This window comes from Poecilia reticulata, chromosome 7 (assembly GCF_904066995.2).
Source record: "Poecilia reticulata chromosome 7, P_reticulata-male-v2, whole genome shotgun sequence".
Lineage (NCBI taxonomy): Eukaryota > Metazoa > Chordata > Actinopteri > Cyprinodontiformes > Poeciliidae > Poecilia > Poecilia reticulata.
This window is the reverse complement of record NC_088836.1, coordinates 7,012,304-7,030,793: the sequence shown is the minus strand read 5'-3', so window position 1 is coordinate 7,030,793 and position 18,490 is coordinate 7,012,304. Positions and strand designations below refer to the sequence as shown.

Genomic DNA, 18,490 nt, shown 5'->3' with positions numbered 1-18,490 from the left:
AACACACCTTCCAGGTGAAAAATAATATTGTGTATTAAATATATTCACATTTTAAGATTGTATTGCCAATACAGAAGTGTACAAAATGTGAATATATTGAAAGTTTACAGACAATATGTATACAAAAAATAGCACAATTAAAAAAAAAAAAAAGGTACACTTTGGAGGAAATATGAAAAATATTTCGCCAAGGATGGAATATTGTTTTAATCTAATGTCACAGTATTACTTTAGACAAATTGACATTTCTCCTTCCTAAGAGCAGTGAGGAACAATGAAGGAAAACCTGCAAAAAACAAACAATAGAGCAGTTAAACAGAAAGTACTTGTACGTGGAACAGTTCAGAAAAAAGTATGATTTACAATTTTAGGACATTGTGGACTCGCCAAGTATGTGGAATCAGAAGAATCAATATTCCATAATGACAAAATCTTTATTGTCATTATAGAAACCATGTAAAAAAAATTAATTGGATTATAATGAAACTGGGTGATACATAGAACTAGGTGGCATTTAATGCCCGCATGGCTAGTGGGTATAAACTGCTCTTCAGCCTGGTTGTCGTTGCTTCAATGCTCCTGTATCTGCAGCCAGATGGCAGCAGCTGGAGAAAATCGTGATCAGGGTGAGAGGAGAGTTTTAAAACGTTCCTGGTTTCCTGAGGCAGTGGGATCTGGAGATTTTCAAGAAATGGCAGAGAACAGCTGATGGTCCTCTGGGCAGATTGTATGAGTCTCTGGAGAGTTTTCCTCTGTGCTGCTGTGCAGCTGGAGAACCACAGAGACAACAGCAGATTATGCTTCTAATAGAGCATCGATAGAAGGAAACCAGCAGTTTTTGAGAAATATAGTTTCTCTGAAAATAGAGTCTCTGCTGGGCTTTCTTTGCCAGTTCTGCTGTGTTTACGTCCCAGGTCAGGTTATGATCTCCCAGGAAACTGAAGTTTGACGCCCTCTCCACCCGGTCTCTGGAGAAGCATGGTGGTTGAATTTCTCCTTTACTGATAAAATCCACTATGATCTCCTTGGTCTTTGCTGTGTTGAGGGGTAAATTGTTGTCTGTGCACCATTTTGTTAGTTTCTCCACCTCATTCCTGTAGACAGACTCATTCCCCCCTAAGATGAGACCCACTACGGTTGTGCTGTCTCCAAATTTAACAAGAATGGTACTTTAATGGACTGAAACACAATCGTGTGTACAGCGTGAAGAGCAGAGGGCTCAGCACACAGCCCTGAGGAGAGCCAGTACTGATGTTGAAGTCTGGGGCCCATCCTGTCTCTTTGTCTGCGATCCATCAGGAAGTCCTTAATCCAGCAACAGGTAGAAGAGGAGATTCCCAGATCTGCCAGTTTGCACACCAGTCTGTCAGGAGGGTAGTACTGGACGCCGAGCTGAAATCAATGAAGAGGATGTGTGGGTAGCTCTCCCTGTGCTCAAGGTGGGACAAGACAGCAAGCAGGACAGTGGCAACAGCTCAATAAGCAAACCGCTGTATCAAAGGTGTGAGGAATGGACGCCAAGAAAGGACTCTGAACCAGCCTCTCAAAACATTTCATTACCAATGGGGTGAGAGCCACTGGTGGGTTATTCAGGCAGGTGATGATTTAAAAAAAAAACGGGAACGACGGTGGAGGATTTCAGGCAGGATGGGACTCTGGCCTTTGACTAGAAACAATTAAAGATCTTCGTAAAGACCCCGGTCAGCTGCTCAGCACACACAGGAACACCACCAGGTCCTGCTGACTTTCTGGGGTTGACAAATAGAACTAGTGTGCCTGGGATGAAAAAAACATTTCAGGGTGCCTCCTCTGTCTGCATGTGTATATGGCAGAAGTAGAAAAACAGCCAGCAATATAAAATCAATTGATGCTGGTATTAACATAAGTGTGGCTTAATCATCCTTAGAGCTGATTGTTGATCTGGTGGAGTCAGAGCTTCTTCTGAGACAGGAAAGTCTTTAGGTTTCCTAACACCTGATCTCTCTGGCTTCCTCTTTCATCTTCATTTGCTTAGACTGCAAAAACATGTTGAAGATAAAAACAATGACGAACAAGTTATAACAACAGCCACACAGTATCAAAGTGTCTTTGTCATACAGAGCTTAATTAAAACTAGGTTAAGTCGCAGCAAACAGAGAGAGCCTCCATGCAGATGTAACATGAAGTTTATAAATTGCACTGCACTGCTGCACTGTTTAGAAATAAATGGTTTGTTCTTCCTGTTGCTCTCTGACAAAATGTTTTTAACTTAAACATTTTCATCAAAGTCCCGTTTTTAGGTTTTCTACAGAAGACAAGAAGTTGAGACAACCACTAAAGTTCTTAAACCCATTTATTAGCAAAGGTTTTCAAAGAAAAAACCCAAACTTTGAAATAAGCTTCAGTTTTGTCTCAGTGGCATTCTTAGGTGAGATGACCTTTGCCTACAGAAAAAATAACCTCAAATTGCTACTGACACCTGTTAGAATGTCAAAGTATGTAAATGGGCTTCCCCAGCGCTTACTGCTGTTAATGTTTCCTCTTCAAAAAAGCGGTGTGACATTTTGCACTGATAACTGAGTTTACAAAAAAAAGAAAAAAACAACCTGCTCTGGCTGAAGAAATGCAGTTTCCAACTAAGACACGGTGTAAAAAAGTACATTCGTAACAGAAAATGCAAAACGCATGTTTCGTTTAGCTTTTAACCTCCCAAACAGTGAGGAGGAAAATAATGTTTAGCACCAACAAGAAGAGGAAAAATAGATAAATCTTTCCTTTTTGTTAGCTAATTATGATATTTAGTATGTGGCATTGCACTTTTTAAATGTTTCATACTTAGTTTATAATTTTTCTTATAACTTACTCCATCCATCCATCCATCCATCCATCCATCCATCCATCCATCCATCCATCCATCCATCCATCCATCCATCCATCCATCCATCCATCCATCCATCCATCCATCCATCCATCCATCCATCCATCCATCCATCCATCCATCCATCCATCCATCCATCCATCAGGCGTGCTGGTATATCTCCAGTGGGCAACGGTTGAGAGGTGGGGTCACCAGGTCACCAGTCCACATGAAGGTGAGGTCTTTGGCATGTAACCTGAACAACAGTGGCCCCAGGATCAGTCTCTGCGGTACTCCGTTATAAACTCTCTTAGCTGGGATGCTACACCCTTTACACACACACTGGAAGCATCCAGTTAGGTGAATCTTACTAATTGTTAAGTTGTACCCTATTGTTTTAATTTAGACAATGACACCACATGATTAAACATGTCAAAAGCCTAAAGTTTAACTGTAAAATGTCTAAAAACATCTTCTCTTCTGTGTCAACGTTTGATTTTATTGGCTACATAAAATAACAACGTGTTGTTTCAGTAAAAATTAGTTCTAAAGTCAAATTGCATGGGATGTAACAAGCCTTGTTTTCAAGCTTTTTTTTTTCTGGAACTTTTGAAAATCTACAGACAAATGTAATTATTTTAAACAACTAATGGCTTGTCTATCTTCTAATCTGTAAACTGGGGTTGCACATCCCTCAAGTATTTATTATTTTGATAATTTGAGATATCAAATGTAGTCTTTTTTTGTCTTTCAAATCAACAAATGGCTTTAGCTTTAGAATTAGAGAGGGATGAGAGATCTTTGTTCACAATTAATTTGTTTGTAGGTTTAAGATTTAGGTAAGTTTCATGACTGGCTACAATTTGATGTTGATATTCACTTCTCAGATATTTACTCGAGGGTTGGAGAGGATACCAGGCCTGTTGCTAATCAACATGAACAATGTGTTTGGTTAGCACAGCTTCAGGTACATCTGAAATTTGACATCACTGTAGACTTTGAAGGAGGTTTTAGGTGAACAAGTATGAACAATAACTGAACAATGGTGTTCTTGACATGAATATATTAGCCCCTTTAAATATAGCAATGTTCAAAATCTTTTAAAAGCATTAGTTTTATATTGCAGTGTGCTTAACGTTCTAAACCATTTAGCTAGTTGCTGACAGAGTACCATACATCTCTCTGTAGCGACACGTCATAAAAAGTAATTGTAACAAGTCGATAAAGTTGCAGTGGAACATTTAGGTAGTTCGGTTACTAAAAGCTGGGTTTTTAATCTGAACGTTTAACATTTTTATGCTTGTTAAATATCAAATGTATTAGCATGTTACATCTACTTGTGTACTTCTATTTGTAACATGGTTCTCACAATGACAAACACACAAGATACTGCTTTAGAGACGAGACTGAAGATATTTACATCTTGGGCATGTCTGGATTTAAAATCGTCTTCATTCCTCAACATTTGTTTATGATAAGACTTGAAACACGTAATGAGGCATCTCTAAAAGATAGGACAACAATGAAAGTGAAGGATTTATTGTGAAAACAAAAGTTGATGTTTTAATTTACTCTTTAATATAAAATGACGTGTTAAAAATGACACACAACCGATGGAAATACCCTCTGTGACATTGCAACAATCAAACTCTTGATAATTGCTGATCAGCTTTTTGCTTATTTCCTCTGATATTTGATGATTTATCTTTGGTGATTTATCTTTGGCAGTATTTTCCCTCCATAGTCTTTTGCTTCCTCAACGGAATTTTACCTGGTGGTGAGATTAAAGACGACATGACCTGCCATTACATTTAAGACTAATAACTTTGGTCTTAAATGTATATTTTAATACTAGTACATGTTAACAATTGCATTTTTACATGTAGAAGAAAAACAGTTTCTCTTGCCAAACGTGTCTTATATTTATGGAAACTTATTACTGCAAGATACAAAGTGAGACTGTTTTTTTTTTTTTTTACTTGTATCTTAATTTCCAACTATATAAATTATTTTTAGACCATATATTGACAGTGAATTATTTTACAGAAAGAGAGGCTTGACAAAGGGATCATTCATGCAACCCCCACTGATAATAAAACACCTGAAAACTAAACCATGAGGGTAGCATGGCACATCCTTTGCTAAACCTTGTCAGTTCATGAGGAATACTGGGAGCCAGAGGGATTCATCTTCAGGTTGTGTTCAACTTTATTCTCCAATGAGGTAAATCAACAGTCAACATCACCAAAGCAGCAACCACGACTGTAAGCTACAACGTTTCTGGAACATCACCTGCCTAAATAGCTGCCGTCGTCTAACTGTCCTTATCCCTGTGATTAGAGTGTTTGGAGAGGATCATATGTTCCTACATCACAAACAACTTGCTGGATGCCTGAGCAGCCAGCAGGTTGCTTACTGAAGCAGCAGATCTACATACAGATCGATCAGCACTAGAATTCAAGTGGCCACGGCTCAACTCGAACCACCATGTACAAACATCAAAACTCTTTTCTAGATTAGAACCCCCCTTTAGCATCAAAACGTTTCAATAAACAATCACAAAAATGTTTGACTCTCAGACTGATCATCTTTCTTACATCTCCAAAAAAGTCCTGTAGAATAACGACTCTCGAGTTTCATGCTCAGCCCAACCGTTGTTTACCCAGCACACCCAGAACAGCGTCTTCGTCCACAACACAAACACCATACAAGATCTGCTGACAAAAATGTAAGAATTTACACAAATGATGATATTGACGATGAAATCCCGTACAGGCAGGAAGTCCAACATATGACCCAACGGTGTTTAGACAATAACCTCGACGTGAGCACCTCGAAAGCAAAAGAAGTTGCTGTAAGCTTCATTAGGACAGAAGTGGGATGACTGCGCTCCATCTAAATGACTCTTTGTCATTTAAATAAAGCTAGTAATAAAGAGAATATCATTTGACAATTCATAACCTACACACTGAAATGAAACAAATGCAATGTCTCTAATCTGGACTGAATTAGCTGAGTAAGATTTTACATCTGTGAGGGAAAAGATGAATCATTGTCTGAATCAGAAGACAAACTGTGCCTTTTCAGTGTTTTGTGATTCACACACTGAAAGGACAAAGCGTCTTTACAGCTCCTCAGCAACCTTGTCAGCAAGTTTCAAAACATTGTTCTCACCTGATTATACAGGCACATTTTAAAGAGAAACGGTATTGAGGCGGCTGTCTCTGTTTCTTACACAATCAATAGGAGAAGGCAAAATGCCACAGAAACAATACAAAGAGATTCAAACACACAGACTTCAACTGGTCTCATGTGGATCTTGTATCAGAAATAGCTGACTGATTTTTTTTTTGTTTTTTTTTTTTTACAAAGAATTCACACAATCTGAATTAGCTGAGTAATTCAGATTGTCGTCTTTGTCCACAACACAAACACCATACAAGATCTGCTGACAAAAATGTAAGAATTATACAAATGATGATGATGACGACAAAAGCCCATACAGGCAGGAAGTCCAAAACTCTTTTCTAGATGAGAAAAGAGTTTTGTTTTTTATCTTTTTACAAAGAATTCACACAATCTTACTTATTTATGATCTTTGTAATAATGGAGCAACTTATCAGCCTGTGTGTACTGTGTGTTCTTTATATTCTTACAGTGAATGTTTAAGAGGTTTTATATGCAGCTGTCACACATGAAGAAAACTCATTACACACTTATTGTGAGTTTTTGATTTAACAATAGTCATTATCTTATCAGAGTAGCACCATAAGATACTATAAAATAAGATAATACCTAGCTCACATTAGATAATAGTCATCATCCAACTTAATGCTATTGCTATATACACACACACACACACACACACACACACACACACACACACACACACACACACACACACACACACACATATATATATATATATATATATATATATATATATATATATATATATATACACACAACTAGGTTGTGGCTTAAAATCCCTACTGAGTGCAGATATTATCTTAAAAGTAATATGTTTAGTAAGTCTTTAGTCTATCTACCTAATCCTCAGTCACTGGTTAACTCTGTTAATGTTGGCTTTCCCTCCCCAATTTTATCTAATTTCTTCCTTTGGTTGTTCCCCTCCTCATGTCTTTTAAGCCAAAAAGTCAAAATATAATTTCGTTCATCATAACAATGCAGACACAAATACATGAGTTATATCAATATGCATGTACAAATAACACGCCTAAAGCCTGAGAGCCCCAGCCACAAAATAATGCTTATAACACATTTCATCTATAATGCTCTTTTCATCTCGTGGTCTAAAGGGGTAAAAAACAGAACCACCAGTTTACAGCGGATGAAAAACATAAAACATAACAGATTTAAATAAACTGTTAAGAATGTGAACCAAACATGTCAGCAACATAACAAGAATAAATTAATTGTATGGTTTGTTGAGTCGGTGCGCGGATGAGACAAACACCTTTGACATCAGCCGTTTGCATAAATACAGAGGGGAGATGTCAAAGCTGCCTTTTCCTCTTCAGACTGCACTGAGGTTTGTTCCTTTCGTACATTCTTTTCACATTTTGTCAGTAAAATGTAACTTATCCGTGTCAAAAGGTTTCATTGTCTAATAAATTCACACAACTTAAACTCTGACTTTGGTTGTTCTCCTGAATATTTAGACAAACCTTTTGGTCGTCTTCTTGAGACATACATTGTGGATTCTTCTTCAGGTAAAAATAGATTTCCTGTGGAATACGTCTTCATCTGAAACGAAGGCAGTGGCAAGCGGGAGATTCAGCGTACGGTAAGAGCAAACCTCACTGCTTGACTTTAAAACTTAAAACTCTTAGAGAATGTCGAAAACGAAGGGAACTAGGGGGCAATTGAGAAAGTATGGTGAGTTTAACGCTGCGTACAAATCCAAGACATGACAACATTCATGTGTTAACATGTGAGGCAGCACATTTTAACTAGTGGCAAAAAGATTCTCCCTAATTCAAAGTGACTTTATTGTTAAGTTCGGTTTAGTTCACACACAGACTCTCTTTTCAATTAGATATTTTTTAAAAAGAAATTGAGACGATATGAGACGTTTTTACAAATGAGTGAAATCTTTAAAGTATTTTCTCAGTTTGCTTTTTATAAACTTGAAGCTTTCAATGAAACATTTCTTAAATATCTGACTCAAATATTTAGAGAAATATATTTAAATGAAATATTTACTTAAAATTGGGAGTCATTTTAAATTTTATGTAATTGTAATTACTTTAAAAAAGAGTAACTTAAGGATTTAGATGATTTTAGGTAACTTATGTTTGGAGGATTAACGCATAATGAGCCAGCTGCCTGCTTTGTGTCCTTGTCAGTGGATAATCGTTCCTCACTGCTGCGGCTGCTGCTGGTTGAGTTTGTTGTCCTGACAAAGATTTTCGGTTTGTTGTTCAGTGTTATTGAGCTTTGAGTTATTTTTCAGCAGCTGCTTTGGCCTACCACCGTCTTTGTCACAGAACTCCAGATGAACTGAACAACGGTCCCATTTTTCTGCTCTTCTGCACGACGGCCACTTGGTTCCATGTTTCCAAACGCTTTACAGACTTGATGGAGTCTGTTAATCAGAACCAGGCATTTTTCTGTCCCAAACTTTACACGCTTTATCAGTATTCATGTATGAATAACTAATTCTTTCTTTTTAGTAAACTACTTTGACCTTTTACCTCCATTTTGTTATTCAACATGTTGTCAAAAACCGTCTCAAACTGGGATATACGATAGCTTCTCTTAAACAGCGTGCAGTCTGAATTATTGCTGTCACTGTTGTGTGTTTCTAACTGTGGTGTGAGAACACAACACAGTTTTCCTTGTGTGGTGATTTGGGATTTCAGGAGCTTTTAGGGTTGGTATGATTAGACTTTGATAAAAGTCCCTCTTTAGTAACGGCAAAGTAATAAGAAAACTATATTAATTCAATCTAAAACTGCTTTTTATGAGAATTTATATGAGAATAAAGCACATTTTGTGAAATACAAAGTTTAATCCTGAATGTGGTTCTCACATTCAGGATTAAACTGAATGTTTAATCCTGAATGTTAAATATTCAGGAGTATGCTATATATGTATATGTTATACATATATAGCATGTATAGATGTGTATACATGCTATACACATATATACAATGTACATCTATGTACATTATTACATGTTGCTATGTCTATGTACACAATGACTGCACAGCCATCTTGGAATTAGTCTAGTGCTTTATACATAATCTGCTAGAGCTGCAACTTCTAAAATAATTTAGATCCCAAGGGGAAATTAAAGTATTAGATAAACAATATCTTGGTCTTCCCTGTCTTTGGTGCCACTTCAGTCAGTTGTTCATATGAAGCTCAGTGCAGACGCAGCATTCTCAAAGAGCAGCAAGGCAGCATTGCCCAGGGTTATTATCAGATCAGTGTTGTGAGATTTTGTTCAACACCAACATTTCATTGAAGTTTTATATGTATGCTTAATATCCCAATTCTAAGTTCTAATCCGTATCCCACCCTGAGCAGTAGCTACTTCAATATAATTCAGTTTACTTATATAGCGTCACATCAGTGTGAATCATTTTGCCTTACATCTGATTCAGTGAGACACTTTAGGAAAATCTCCTCCTGGACGACTGCATACCGACAGCAGGACAGTGTTTTTGACTTTACAATAGTCCCTCAGACCAAGCATGCATGTAGGGACAGCAGAAAGGAAGAACTTTGCTTTAACAGGAAGTAACCTCCAGCAGAACTAGAACCGGACTTGTCACAGTCGGCCAGCTGCCACAACCGAGAGGACAGAGCAGAACGCACAAGGGGAAACTGATGAACTGAGTGCAGAATTGTTTTTAATGTTCATGAAAGTAAAAAAGTTGATAGCAAGAGAGGAAAAACGATTGTGTCCTCCTCCAGGAAGGAGTCACAGCCAAACAGGATGCCAGACCAGCTGCAGCTCCTATGGAGAGAAAAACAGCCGAGAGAAAACAAAAATGTTAACAGTAAAAATAACAGAAAATCTTGCAAACTTGAGAGTAGTAAAAGAAGAAAGTGAGAAAAAGTATCCAGTTTGTCCTACAGTCGTCTAATTCTATGGCAGCATAACTACAGAGACAAGTCAGGATAAACCAGTCCAACTGTATGTTTTATCAAAAAGGAAAGTTTTAAGCAATCAGTAAAAGTAGACGGGTTTCTGCCCCACTGACTCAAACCGATTTGGCTCTGCTTACTGAGAAAGGATCTGGCCCATTCTGTGTGTTGAAACTCTAGCAACCAGCAGTAAACCTGAGAGTGAAGTGCTGCGTTATGAACACATGAAACAATCGAATCTCTGATGTGTGTTGGAGCTTGATTATTAAGAGCTTCATATGTGAGAGGAGAGTCTTAAATTCTGAAGAGAAGCTAAAACAGGAAAAATATGATGTCTTTTTTTAATTGTCATCTGAACCCTTGCTGCAACATTTTGGATCAGCTGAAGGATTTTATCTGAATTTTGTGGGCTTCCTGATAGTAAAGGATTAGAGTTGTCCAGCGTTGAAATAAAGTAACAAATGTACGACTAGTTTATTTCTAATTTTGGCAACATTTGGGGGATGAAAGAAGTAACTTCTAGAAACATGATTAATATGGGATTGAAATGACATATGCTGGTCAAAAGTAACATTCAGGTTCTCTACTTTTTTAAGCCAGTTCAGTGCTGTCCAGATCAAGTGATTGACTGGACAGCTACTTTTTCAGAGGTTCTGGTACAGAAACCATAACTAAGAAAATTTAGAGTCATCAAGGTGCCCGCAATCTACCCAATAGATTGGATTCATCAGGATTTATCGATTGATACAGCTGAATACCGTTAGCATAGCAGTGAAAATGGATCTGATGCCGTCTGATATAGAGTAGCACAGAGCCCTGCGGTACTCCTTCAGTCACCCTGGATTGTGAAGAAGACTTATCTGATTCACACTGACAAACTGGAAACCGTCAGAGAGACGAGATTTAAACCAGCCCAGTGCTGTTACCTCCATATCTACATGTTCAAGACATTGTCAGAGAATATTGTGGTCAACTGTGTCCAGCAGGGAATAAAGCTCAGACCAACATTAAAAAGATAGAAATGGGATTTTACTGATTTCAAAATGCTCCTGTATTATGTACACAATCATGGTCTGACGTCTGTTATGTCCTTAATGTGGAAATGAAATAGATTTATGCAAATTCTTGTTAAATGTCAGAGTAAGTGAATTTGATTCCACTGATTCATCAGTCAGTTAAATTAGCTTGGTGGTTCTGATTGTGTCTTCATCCTTCAGCTTTGAGTCACACTCTACAGGGATTATGTGAAAAGTCCATCCCTCCGTCCATCTGTCCATCCGTCCATCCGTCCGTCCATCAGCTTACATCCTTACCCCCAGTAGGGTTGGGAGGAGTGCTGGTGCCTGTACTGTCCTCTACAAGCATCAGCAATACTTGTTCTGATGCTCCTTCATATAGTTTTTGTAGTATGGATTGTCAAGACTGATTGTAATGCATAAAAATAAATAAATCAGCTAAGTATCATTAACCAAAATAGCCAACCTCTAATCCTTTACAGTGAGAGGGACTCTGGTTTTAAACCAGCTCTTCTGCATCAAGTTTCCATTTTCCTTCTTTTGGCTTTCTTCAGGTTTTCTTCATGTAAACTCACATTAGGTCGAGAGGTCGTCCTAAACGCACTTCAGGAGTGAGTGTGAGAGTTCAAGGCTGTGTTCATCCACCACCACCTCTGTTACTGTCGCCTCTAGGTCTCCATCCCCTCACACAAGATAAAACGTGTAATAAATGATAAGGAAAATGAAGGTTTAAGCATACAATAACAGTTCACTTTTATACAATCAACTGAGTAGGAGTAATACAAATCTATGTTCAAGTTACATTACGACAAATATACTTAGACAACGCTGTCTGACAATCAAGGCACGTTTCTTAGTAATAATTGAAAACAAGAGTCTTCTACTCCTTTACTTGGACGTGACATGTCGTTAGAAATGAGTAGTGAACCCACACACTCATAGTAGTGCCAGTATGAGGCAATTTTCCAAACTGTAATGTGGCCTGTAGCTGCATCCCCACATGGAAATATTGAGAGTTTCAATATAGAATATCAGTGAGCTGCAGACACGCGAGAAACGAGATGAAGATGATTAAGATTCACCGAGCAGCTCACTGCTCTGAGACGGGAGGGTCAAGACTGAAGCGCCACTCGTTTTCAGTTATAGCACAAAGTTAAAAATGAAAGCCAGAATAAGAAATCACACTGAAAAACCACAACATTTGAGAGAGCTCTCACTTTCTACTGAATTCCTGTGTCTGTGGGTGTGCATTTGCAGATACGTATCTGCTGTTTGGGTTGCTGTATAGATGCACGCTGTATTCCTGATGTGGCTTTCAGATAAGCGAAAAAGAGAGATAACTCTATCCTTTAATTTCAAATATTTACATACTGCAGATGTCTGTAAATGTAAAAACAAGGAGAATGTTTCAAGGAATACCCAGGAAATTTGTGTAATTATAAAATAGTTAATAGTAGACATAAATTGAAAATATGCATCTTTGTTTATTCAAAGCAAAATTTCGTTTAGTGTCTGCACGTTTTTGAAGAGTTTTGTGGAATATATTATTTTTGATATCAACATTTGCACATTAATCAAAGTGGCTTGTGAAAATATTGATACTTTCACAAGCCATTATTAATATTAATACTGTATTTGTATTAATACTGCATTCAGTCATCACACATAGTTCTCAGGACTTTGTGAGATTTAAAACTGAACTAAAGTTTCATTTTCTGAGATGATCCCAACCTGTAAGCATTCAGATGATTTGGGTTGTTCTGTAGTTAACTAAATTCCAATGTTGCTTGTTGATTAATTTAATTAATTATCACAAAATATAAGTTTATAATGTTCACTTAATTTCATTTAAGAATAACCTAGAAACATCACGTTCTTTTGACAAAACAAACATATTTACGTTTTCTCCAGTGGGTTTCATGAAATATTAATTTTTTCTGTATACAATTATCTAACACTCTCAGTTCTGTTCAGTCAAAACCTTTAATGGCTCCATTTAGAGGAAAATTGTTTGACAGTATTGGTAAAAATAAAAACCCCAAAAAACAAAAAAACACACAGAACAGCCCATTTCAAGTTACCGTAATGAAAATGGTTCTCTTCCTGTTTAGAGGAGACTCTTTGCAAAGCTAGAACGTTGTATTTATCATCATCAGTAGAGGAGAATAATCCTAGGTGTTTTCTTAGTTGCCAGAGTCATGGCTCTGTTGAACCGTCAGTTCTTCCCGCTCGCAGCAGTAACGATTTCATGGGATTCTTCTGAAATAAAATAGATTCCAATAGAAAGAAAATGACTGGCATCCTCCCGAACATGATTCCTTCATCCTCAGGAAGTGATGGAGAACTGATTGCACCTGTAGAAACCAAAATGTGTTTGGACTGTTTTACGTCAGCTGAGCTTTGCGAGTTGTTAAAAATGTCGGCTTCAGAGGGTTCTGGCGGTGTCACGTTGTAAACGGCGGGAAAAAAGATGGCTGCTCTGAAAAACACAGCTGGAGCTACCACTAAAACAAGATAAAAACAACGCTGGAAAAACCTGCTAGATATAGAGTTCCCATGGAAAATCTGGTTGAAAGGGAAGAGGATGGAAGGGAAATGTGCAAGAGAAAAGAATACCGGATCAGTGAAGGTACAAGCGGTACACTCAGAGCCGTCAAATGAGGGCTGGGACTTGGCCGAACTTCATGAGGTACAGGGGCGATGAAGAAGATAATGAAGCAGTGGGAGACCCAAGAGAGCATTGGCTTGGAATGAGCTTGAAAGAGCTGATGGACAAGACAATGTCCTTGGAGGAGAAAGTAGCTCACAAGAAGGAAAGAAAGAGTGTGGTAAACTGAAGACGAGATAATACGGACTGTGAAATTTCTACTCTAAGAAGCTATGAAAGTCTCAGAGAAATGTAATGGCTTGGAGTCAAGGACGAGGCACAACAATATCCATGGCTTTCCAGAAAGGGTTGGGAAAAAACGACATCATTAACTTCATAATGCAATTTATGAAATCCAAGGTTCAAATCACATGGGGTGGATTGAAACAAGACATTGCTCACCGGTAAATAAACCAAAATTCAGCTCGGTCGACTCTCCTGAGAGCGACGCTTCCTGGATCACAAGGTGATTAAGGTGGAAACAGAGGATTCACTTTGAGGGGCAATCAAGACTGCACAACAGAGGTGCAAAAGAAAAGGAAGGAGGTGTATTAAGCAGCTGAAGAAGAAAAATGCCCAGCTCAAAGTGTTTCTGGACGCAAGAACAAAGACATTTACCAAAGTGGAAGAAACGGCGCCTGTGCTGGAGGAAACGGTCATCAATGTGAAGGAGGTCAGACCAGAGAGGATCCGCCACGTGAGGCAGATCTGATCTGAGGATGACATCGTCCACAGTGGTACCATCATAACATCCACATGTCCTCGGGTTCATTCTGATGGATGTTCTTAGTAGCCCTTATGAAACAAAGATATACTGCAGTATATTAGAAAAAACCCCATTTCAGTGCACTACACAATATATTTTCGCACATGGAATGTAGTATTATGTTTTCCAATATATTGCAAATACTTGCAAATTCAAATATTTGCAAATATATTTGAGAATTTCATTTTTATTATTTGAATTTATAGATGTAAGCATTTAACCCTAATGTAACCATTTTTAAATGGAAAATTATTTCATTTCATTTTTCCTCAAATTAAATGAAATAATATAATAAAAATGTTTCTCAAAATGTAGCCTATATAAATCTAATACTTTTTTATATTGACAAATTCTCACTTTTAGTTGAGTAAAAATACATACTTTTACTTTAGAGCAAGTTTGGCTGTAGTACCCAGATCTGGTCTTACACAACAAAATAACAGCAAAATAAACAAATAAATAAATGAGATCAACATAATAAGCTAAATAACCCAGGACAAATTAAGTATTTGCTCTAGTACAGTCAGAGTAAAGCTACCCTATTTCTAACAGAATTTATTAACATAAGCACGATGTATAAAGTTTGAAATTGAAAAATATCAGAGTAGTAGACAATGTTTTCGGTACAAAGCTGTTTTTACCCTTTGCTTTACAGTGTAAAATTATATTTTTTGAGTAAAAACAATGAAATAAAAATGTATAATATGTCAAAAATGGGGATAAACACATACATCACTCAAAAATGCTGTTTTTGTTCATGGCTGAGAGACGTGCTACCATCCCCCACCTCAAATCAGGCAAGTGGTTTCACCACATACGTCAGGAAGTCAGGTGTGCAACATGTATCTTCACCCAACAATGCAGGAACAAACTTTACCACTTCCTAAGCACAAGTTAGAGCCATTTCTCTGTATTGTAGAGGTAAAAACAGGATGGAAAATTTTTCTATGTAGAATAAAAACACACAAAAAAAAATCTGAGTGGAAATTTGTATGATATGAAACCTTGACTTTGGTTTTCAGACTCTTCCAACATACAGACATCAGGTAAAAAATATAAACTTCTGGTGCTGCAGCTCCTCTCTCAGACTGCCCCAGGGCAGCTGTGGCTACAGGGTAGTGCACCTTGGCACCATGTGTGTGTGAATGGGTGAATGGGTGAATGGCTGAATGTGGTGCAAAGCGCTTCAGGGTCTTGTTGAAATGGACATATACAGGCCATTTACCATATTACGTTTGTATAAAGTTGACATTTTTTTCTAAGTTAGCCATTTCTTCTGGAACTATGATTTATGCTCTTGAACTATTTTTATGATATATTACTCTTAACTCGACACTTTCCTTGCCATAATTAGCAACAATAAAATCAAACCTGTCAAACTACAGCTCATCGTGTCCTGCTGCTTTCACTCAGTATCACGACTGACTCACCAGCAGCTGCTGGCTTATTTGTGATTCACAATGTTGCTGATCTGTAGGTGCATCAGATTTTGTGATTCATGGAATTTGTATTGTTCAGGTTTGAATCCAGTTCTCCTCCTCAAGCATAAGAATAAGTTCTGCTACCCGCCTCTGTAACTTCATCAAACTGAATGTTCCCTACAGGTTTCTTTAATATTCCACACACTTACATCCAGATGGTTCTGTAATTGTTATTTTTCTATATATATATATATATATATATTTTTTTTTTTAGTTTAGGAGCAGAATGGATGAGATACAAAAGCATAAACAGAGGAGGCCATCTGTGCTGCGTCACGTTCCACAAGCAGCTTCCAGACAACAACATGGTAGGAAAATGTTTTTGTGACAATAATGCACATCTATGACAATTATACCACCCGGTGCTGACTTTAGATCAGCCTGATTCTCAGCTTCAGTGTCGTTCCAAAAATATGCGAGGTCTTTTGAAATGACAGATTTTGGTTTTGTCTTTCAATTGTCCATATTGGCTCTGTACATAACGGTCCAACAAAGTTTTTTTTCTGCCGTAAAATTCAGACAGCAGTGGATCTGGTTCTCTCTGCAAAGAGGAGGTGGATACAGAGCATCTTTCCTGGTCGAATTCCTCTCTGATGCTGCCAAACCCAAACCTTTATCTGTTGTCACCGAGTGGAGACAATCCGAAGCAACCTTCAGTCAAGATCGGACTGAGCAACGGGTGAGTAAAAGCAAACTTAATGTACTTACTGCAACTGTCGTAAAAGAGCAACATCATTCATTGTTTTTTTCTGTTTTTTTTCTTTTTTTACCAAATCTTGAAGAAGAGGAATGAAGGTTCTCAGAGGTTTAGACTTGAATTAGACAGAGGAGAGTCACAACAAAGAAAGGACCAGGCAATGAACTTTGTGCAATAATTTACTGAGATGAGATTTCTGACAGATTTTAACAGCTACACCGTGGTGTCCATCATTCAGACACTTTGAACACAAGAACATGAACACAAGTACAAACTGTTTTCCTTCTCTAACATTAGGGAAGGATCTAAACTTCAGCTTCACCTGTGGCATCTTACAACGGGCTTTATTTCTTCTTCTTGGTCTAGAGGAGGGATGGTTAGGAAACACCCTGATGAAAGGAGGCACTTAGGAAAAGAAGAGAACAACTCATAATCCTTGACAGAAAATCAAGTTTACGAGGGGATTGTATGTCAGATAAAAAAAGAAGTCTTGAGCACAACCTAACAGAGATTCAGGGAGCTAATTAAAGGTGTGGATTATGCCTCAGTGGTGTATTTTCAGTACAGCATTTTTGTGTTTCATGTAGGGTGGCTATGTTTCTCAAGTTGGTTCTTGTGGTGGTCAGAAAAGCAACATTACATTTAGAAACAAAGTGTAATAACTTCTTTGATGAATAAGGTATTTTCTACTGTTTGTTGTTGAGGATGACAGGAGGCCTTTCTGTTTCTCCCAGGATGCCAGAAGGGATGAGTGCTCTGTTTGTGAGCGGTCTGTGCCGCTGGCCAGGCTGCGGAGTCGTATCGGAAAATTTCTCCACTTTCTTAAAGTAAGTCGGTTCCTAAACAGAATCCTAACAACTTCCCATAATCCAGTTGTTCAACGTAGATGTTGACAGTCCTCGTCCTTCTCCTTCTGACCTATTATTAAGACTATTAACTGTAATGTAGCTATTATATTACCTTCCGTTGTTATGAAAATGTTACACATCCAAAATAAGACAAGAAATTTGACTTTGCATCATGGTCATATCTTGCCAAGCAAAATCCATTCAAGAATTTAGGGGGGCTTCACAAGGAGTCGACTGAGGCTGTATTTCAAGGGCATGTCTTTGAAAATAAAGTTTTTAAGACGCTAAGGAAATGCTTGGATAACTCTGACTTATTTTGTGTTTCAGGCACCTCCACTCTGAACACAGACACAATGACAAAAGCATCGCTCAGTGGAGGGTGCAGCAGGACATCGTCCAGTACATGGAGCGTCAGGTGAATTCTAAGATGCTTGAGATATTTTAAATATAACGGTATTTAGGCATGTGGCGTTACAGACTGTAATGCATGGACCTATAACTCATTGGAATATGTCTCTACATAGTGCTTGTAGTGTAACACAGAGGCACCAGTCTAGTTTTAAGAGAAGCACAGCTGGAAAGGAAAATGAAAGAATACTGGGAGAGGCTGAGTTTTTCCATTAACATGAGGGTTCCTTGATTATGTTTTACATTTTCAGTCGCTAAGCAGACTGGTTTTACAATGCAACACTTACACATCACAAGTCTGCTGGAGAAACCAAATGCAAAACATCGTAGCATCTTTGCTTAATCGACTGCAGAGTTTGAACTCCACAGAGTTGATGCATCACTCTTCTGTTACTGTGGAACGCTGCAATGCATGACACATTTGATCACAATCTGATGTGACCCAACATGTTCTCTGTTTTTCAGCTTGTCCTGGAAAAACAAAAACTTCTCGCAATGCAACTTCATCTTTCAGAGAACAACTACTCTAACCTGGTGTGTAAGATCATTTTAGCTTATATACACAGTGAGATGTATCTCTGCTGTGTATTTGAACATTAAAGAGAAAGTTTGCTTGTTTACATTTGCTCTGTAATTGCAATCAGTGGAAAGTCTAAATAAAAATCTTAAATT

The 18,490-nt window shown here is 37.8% G+C and overlaps 1 protein-coding gene across 2 annotated transcripts in view; it reads left to right on the top strand.

The window, feature by feature from the left end:
- The first annotated feature begins 7,516 nt into the window (after window positions 1-7,516).
- Window positions 7,517-18,490, top strand: part of LOC103466967 (forkhead box protein P3-like) — a 13,685-nt gene continuing 2,711 nt past the window's right edge. Inside the window, exons 1-6 of one of the 2 annotated variants that reach the window (XM_008412934.2) lie at window positions 7,517-7,643; window positions 16,080-16,173; window positions 16,385-16,544; window positions 17,297-17,389; window positions 17,738-17,825; window positions 18,284-18,352. In XM_008412934.2, the coding sequence (XP_008411156.1) occupies window positions 16,092-16,173; window positions 16,385-16,544; window positions 17,297-17,389; window positions 17,738-17,825; window positions 18,284-18,352 (492 nt within the window). In that variant the 5' untranslated portion in view covers window positions 7,517-7,643; window positions 16,080-16,091. The remainder of the gene's footprint in view (window positions 7,644-16,079; window positions 16,174-16,384; window positions 16,545-17,296; window positions 17,390-17,737; window positions 17,826-18,283; window positions 18,353-18,490) is intronic. The other variant, XM_081608711.1, reaches the window with a different exon arrangement.